This window comes from Medicago sativa, chromosome 4 (assembly GCF_051527215.1).
Source record: "Medicago sativa cultivar Bolivia chromosome 4, Bolivia_mono, whole genome shotgun sequence".
Lineage (NCBI taxonomy): Eukaryota > Viridiplantae > Streptophyta > Magnoliopsida > Fabales > Fabaceae > Medicago > Medicago sativa.
The window spans coordinates 67,288,591-67,294,556 of record NC_140752.1 but is presented as its reverse complement, the minus strand read 5'-3'; the positions used below and the strand labels follow the sequence as shown (position 1 = coordinate 67,294,556).

Genomic DNA, 5,966 nt, shown 5'->3' with positions numbered 1-5,966 from the left:
GACGACCCAAAGGATAATTGGGTCGGTCATGTTAGGTTCATACAGTTACAATTAATAATTTAATAATCCCCGTGAGCTTAGCTTAGTTGGTAGGGATATTGCATATTATATGCAAGGGTCGGGGTTCGAACCCCAAACACCCCATTTCTCGACAATTAAACTGTGTGAGCTCTAACCACTAGGCTACTTGACCAAAAAAAAAAAGGATAATTGGGTCGGTCGTGCTAGGTTCATACCGTTACAATTAATAATTTAATAATCCCCGTGAGCTTAGCTCAATTGGTAGAGATATTGCATATTATATGCAGGGGCCGGGGTTCGAATCCCGGACACCCCATTTCTCGACAATTAAACTGTGTGAGCTCTAACCACTAGGCTACTTGACCAAATTTGACCAAAGAAAATTAATAAAAGGGTTATGAGTGTAAATATAATAATTTAAATGAATGATAAATTTGAAAGTGAAACAATCACTTCAAAATCACAATTCCTTTATCTATATAGTAGAGGCTAGTAGCTAGTTCAATCAAATTCAGTTTCAAAGTCGAAGTACTGAATATCTGTGCTCAAGACAAACTAACAACCCAATTCTTCATTTCTTAATTAACCCTCCAAAGCTTCAAAACCCTATATAAACAGAACAAAACAAAACTACCATTTCAATCTCAGTCTTTGTGTTTGTGGTGGATACAATGATTGAGCGCAGAGAAAGAGAAGGACCTTTGATGAAGAACAACCCTCAATCTCTACTGATATCAAGGATCATTGCCGCTGTAATCATTGGAGTTCTTACTGGATGCATCATAGTTTTCTTTTTTCCTAATGAATTCTTTGTTTCTCAGTCTAATACCTCAAATCGTCACCTACCTATTGCTGGACCCAAGACTCAGGTTTCATTTTCACCAAAGATTAACTATCTTTCTTGTTTTTCTTTCATTTTTAAATTGTGTATTCTCTTGAATTTTAAGTTCGTGCATGTTGCATGATTTTTGTTGAGTCGAAATTTAACTATGTCTTCTTACTTTACTTTTTTGTTTTGTGTCATTTGTGATAGTGTTTGATTTTGCATGCTTTTACTTTACTACATGATGTGGGTCATTGAGGAGTTGTGTTTGATCTTACTGATTTTAGTCGACTCAAACGAATTTAAGCATATTTAATTAATTGGATAATCCAAATTCTATTGGGTGAATCATGAATCGTAGAATTGTATAAAAAAAATCTATTAACACCATAATAGTATTACCAACTTTCACACTCCGTGTCCGTTTGTCCACTTTTTTATTGAATTATATGCATAAATTATGAACAATAATTTTTATAAATTATATGCATAAACTTTGAACAAATAATTGTTGTTTTTCAAGAAAAAGTTACTACTATTAGTTGTTTTAACATGTACAATGTTGCACATGTTAGACAAACCCTTTTTATAAATTTGATTTTAATTAAAACTATTTTGATTTTAATTAAAATTGTAGGTATAGATTTTGACTAACAAACTATACTTATCTTTTTCAAGGACACCAACGATATAGCAAATATAATATAAATTCATATATTTTTTAATGACATCAACAAATAGCATTCGTATAGGCAAGTTTGTTTAAGGATATAATCGGAAGTAAAAAATTTAGCCAAAAATCATATAATATCTTTATATATAGTTGTTGTACTTGCAAAAGTACGGTAATAGAATCTAGGATTTAGACTGTTTATCTGATGGCTTGAGAAGGCTCTCAAGCGCTGTATTTATAGCCCTCTATGAGCCTGATTTGTCGTTACTTAGGCAGTAAGTAATAGGGGTGTTTTGGGTATTTAGGCGCATTCTAAAGGCTTCAAGAAGCGAGTAGAGGCGGTGTCATGGGGAGGAACGCGCCTTGAGCCTCATGGCCCTTTTAGGAGGCGCTAAGGCTTCTGAAAGGGTCTAAAAGCCCTTTCAGAGGTCTTTTAGGAATTTATTGACAGTCCAGTTGTTTAAGGATATGATCGGAAGTAAAAAAACTCGGCAAAAAAATCATATATTCTCTTTATATATAGTATAGAAGTATAGATAAAGTCACAAACCAAACAATTGAGTTAGCTTGTTAATGAGCTCCACCAAATGACGAATCTTTTGAGACAAACTTTGGATTACCAGAGTCTCATTCACCTGAAAGTCGAAGTCTTAACACAAAATATCATAAAGTCATAGTAAAATAACGTGTTTGATATTGCAATCTTAGCATTCATATTTTTACTCATTCACGGAATTGGTTCTCCCATTTCTCATAGTAATCCATTTGAATTTTATATTAACAAATGATGATGTGACATATTTTAAAAGACGGAATATACGACAAGATGATATAAAATCATCCAAATGAATTAATTATCACATGATATTAATTGAATTACAAAAATGAATAATTTAAAAACTCAAGTTTTTACGGGATTTATTGAATTACAAAAATGAATAATTTAAAAACTCAATTTTATCCAAATGATATAATTATTACATGATATTAATTAAAATTTTAAATATTTACAATTTTACCCTTTTACTTTAATTAAAATACTTTAAATTTTACCCTTTTACTTTATATAAAAACTCAATTATTACATCATCAAATTGTAATTTTTTTATATTTACAATTTTACCCTTTACTTTATTTTAAAATAAGAACAACACCGTTATAATAATAATTTAAATTATTAATTAAAATTTAGTTTAAAACCATTAATATAGGAAGAGCACCACTACAATAGAAACAGTATATGACAATATTTAAAATGTTTATTTTAATATTATTTGCCAAAAACCTCCTCCGGTCCTATTTATAATAAACAACTCATATTTTAGATTCATTAAATAATTGATTTATCTGGTCTATATTTTAGACCAGATACATCAATTATTCAATGAATCTTGAAAGTCAATTATTTCTTATAAATAGTATCGGAAGAAGTACTATATGCCAAAACCGATATATCTTTTTATATGCAATTAAGTGCAGTAGAAAATCAAATAAACGGTGCAAGTTAATGTTCATCATTACGGTAGTAGCTTTAAATGGGACACACCCTTTTGGGCAGAATTTTGTGTTCTAGTTTTTGCCTTCATTTAAACCATTTTGCCATTTTTTATAATATTATTTAAATTATCAATTAAAAAATTAAGTAAACCCCATTAATATATGAACCGTCAACAACAATGAAATGAACAATGCACAAAAATAGGAATAAAATTGGACACTATAAAAAATATCTTATTTTAAATTTATATAAAAATATATTGTGTGTTAGTTTAACCATTTTTCTTTCAATTTTACCCTAGACTTAATTACTTTTTACCATTTTAATGTGCATGTCTTAATGCCAGTAGTATATTGTAAGGGGGTATTATTTTCATGATATTATTTAAATTATAAATTAAAAAATTATTTAAATCTCCATTGAAATAGAAACAATCCGCAACAATAAGAACAACATTGGACACTTTAAAAACGCTTATTTTGATCTTATTTGTGAAAATTATTTTATGCTTGTTTATGTTAAAATGAGTATCTCTTTTCATATAAGCGCAATAAAAAAAGCAGATAAACTAATACACTAATCAGTTTCCATCTTTCCACCAATTATAGATAAATTACCTATCAAATTTAGTGCAACATATAAAGGGAGATGATATTTTAATTGGAAAAGGGAATGATATTTTAATTGGAAAATAAATTGTAATAAGGAATTCTGATTTCAATTTTTTTTTACCGAAATTCTCTAACTTCAAACTTGTAATTTTATAATACCTTTCTTCATCATTATCAAGATTATGTGAGAGGCGTGTAACTCAATCAAAGTCGTAATGGAAGTACTTTATCTCTGTTCTCAAATCCAAATCTTCAAAACCCCATAACTCGAAAATCAGAGTTCCTATAGGATGCATCTCAGCTTTCTTTCTTTCCCCAATGACTTATTAGTTTCTCAATGATTTTTTATTTTATTTTATTTTGGCAGGAAAATTCAGCTGAATCTGAATCATCAGAAAGAGTTAACATGTTAAAATCAGAATTTGTGGCACTCTTATCAGATAAAAATGAACAGCTGAAAAAACAGGTGAGTGAGTTGACAGAAAGGCTTCAGCTTGCAGAGCAAGGAAAAGACCAGGCAGAAAAAATGCTTCTTGCATTAGGTAAACAGGAAAAAGCTGGACCTTTTGGTACTGTCAAAGCATTAAGAACCAATCCTACTGTTGCTCCTGATGAATCCGTGAACCCGAGGTTGGCAAAGATATTAGATAAAATCGCAGTTAAACAAGAGATCATAGTTGCCCTTGCAAACTCCAATGTTAAGGAGACCCTCGAGGTCTGGTTCACCAATATCAAGAGAGTCGGTATACCTAATTATCTAGTTGTTGCCTTCGACGAGGAAATTTCAAAGTTTTGCGAATCGAATAAAGTCCCATTTTACAAAAGAGACCCGGATGATGGTATTGATACTGTTGGAAAAAAAGGAGGGAGAGCAGCTGTCTCTGGGCTTAAATTTCGTGTTCTAAGAGAATTTTTGCAGTTGGGATATAGTGTTCTTCTATCAGACATCGACATTATATATTTGCAGAATCCTTTTGATCATCTATACCGTGATTCGGATGTTGAATCCATGAGCGATGGTCATAATAACATGACAGCTTATGGCTACAACGATATCTATGACGAACCTGTGATGGGTTGGTCTCGATTAGTTCATACCACGAGGATATGGGTTTACAATTCTGGTTTCTTCTATATTAGACCAACCATTCCTTCAATTGAGCTTTTGGATCGTGTCGCGACAAGGCTTTCCAAGGAGAAAGCATGGGACCAAGCCGTTTTCAATGAAGAACTCTTTTATCCGTCCCATCCCGGTTATGACGGGCTTCATGCTTCTAAAAGAACTATGGATATGTATCTTTTTATGAACAGCAAAGTTCTTTTCAAGACAGTAAGGAATGATGCTAACCTCAGTAAATTAAAACCGGTAATTATTCACGTGAATTACCATCCTGATAAGCTTCGGCGAATGAAAGCAGTTGTTGATTATTATGTCAATGGGAACCAAGATGCTCTCAAACCTTTCCCTGATGGCTCAAAGTGGTAACCTTGTTTCTGTGTTTTAGAAGTTGTTCAAAAACTTTAGGAGCACAATGACTTGTGCTTTTACCCCTTATTTCGGTATGTAACATTTGTTGTATGCTAATTTAATTTTTTTGGTGTTTTATCTCATCCTCATAAACACATTGTGCAAGCTTATGTGCAATGTTGGGGAATTAGGAAAACTTTGGGCGTAAGGCATTGGAAAATACATTAAATAAGACACATTTGTAAACAAAGTATGAAACCTGGAATAAAATTTATACGAAACTATAGTGGTCTTGGACTCATGTTTATATTTTGTTATTAGAAAATTGCTCTTCTCCTATCACGTTGTGCTCGCTCCCAACCAAACTTCCGAAAATACCTCCGCGTGACTTAAGTCACGCAGGTGTTAAACGTTACGTGACTTAACTCACGCTGCGTGAGTTAAGTCACGCTGAATCACGTTCTGAACACCAACGTGAGTTAACTCACGCTGGTTTTGTTTTGACATATTCACAATGTTTCAACGTATACACTAGTATAAACATTTCAACAAACTTCATATATTATTTTGATCTAATCCACTAAACACTTTATGAGTTTTAATTAATTTTAATATTTTATATTGCACAAATATCTCAATAAACTACTTGGTGTATTTTAAAATTTTCTAATTTTATTTTAACATATTTTTTACATAAATTTAATTATTATCATAATTTAGTTTCTTAAGGAATCCTAATTACTATTTAAATAATATTATATATTTATTTTAATTTTTACGTACGTGTGTTACTCCCATGTAAATTTAATTTTAACTTTTTTCTATTTATCAAAGTTTGTTTTCTATATATAATAAAAAGTGCACCAAAATAC

General features: G+C 31.2%; 1 protein-coding gene across 1 annotated transcript; it reads left to right on the top strand.

Moving 5' to 3' along the window:
• Nucleotides 1–524: 524 nt before the first annotated feature.
• On the top strand, nt 525–5,395 carry LOC146930997 (arabinosyltransferase RRA2-like). The gene is made up of 2 exons (XM_085702487.1): nt 525–890; nt 3,994–5,395. The coding sequence occupies exons 1-2, from the start codon at nt 693–695 to the stop codon at nt 5,110–5,112; spliced, it is 1,317 nt and encodes a 438-aa protein (XP_085558613.1). The 5' UTR covers nt 525–692; the 3' UTR covers nt 5,113–5,395.
• The last annotated feature ends 571 nt before the right edge of the window (nt 5,396–5,966 follow it).

Coding starts and splice junctions, on each gene's coding strand:
- LOC146930997 (XM_085702487.1), top strand. CDS start 693: ATGATTGAGCGCAGAGAAAGAGAAGGACCTTTGATGAAGAACAACCCT. Junction 891..3,993: donor TTGCTGGACCCAAGACTCAG/GTTTCATTTTCA, acceptor TTATTTTGGCAG/GAAAATTCAGCTGAATCTGA.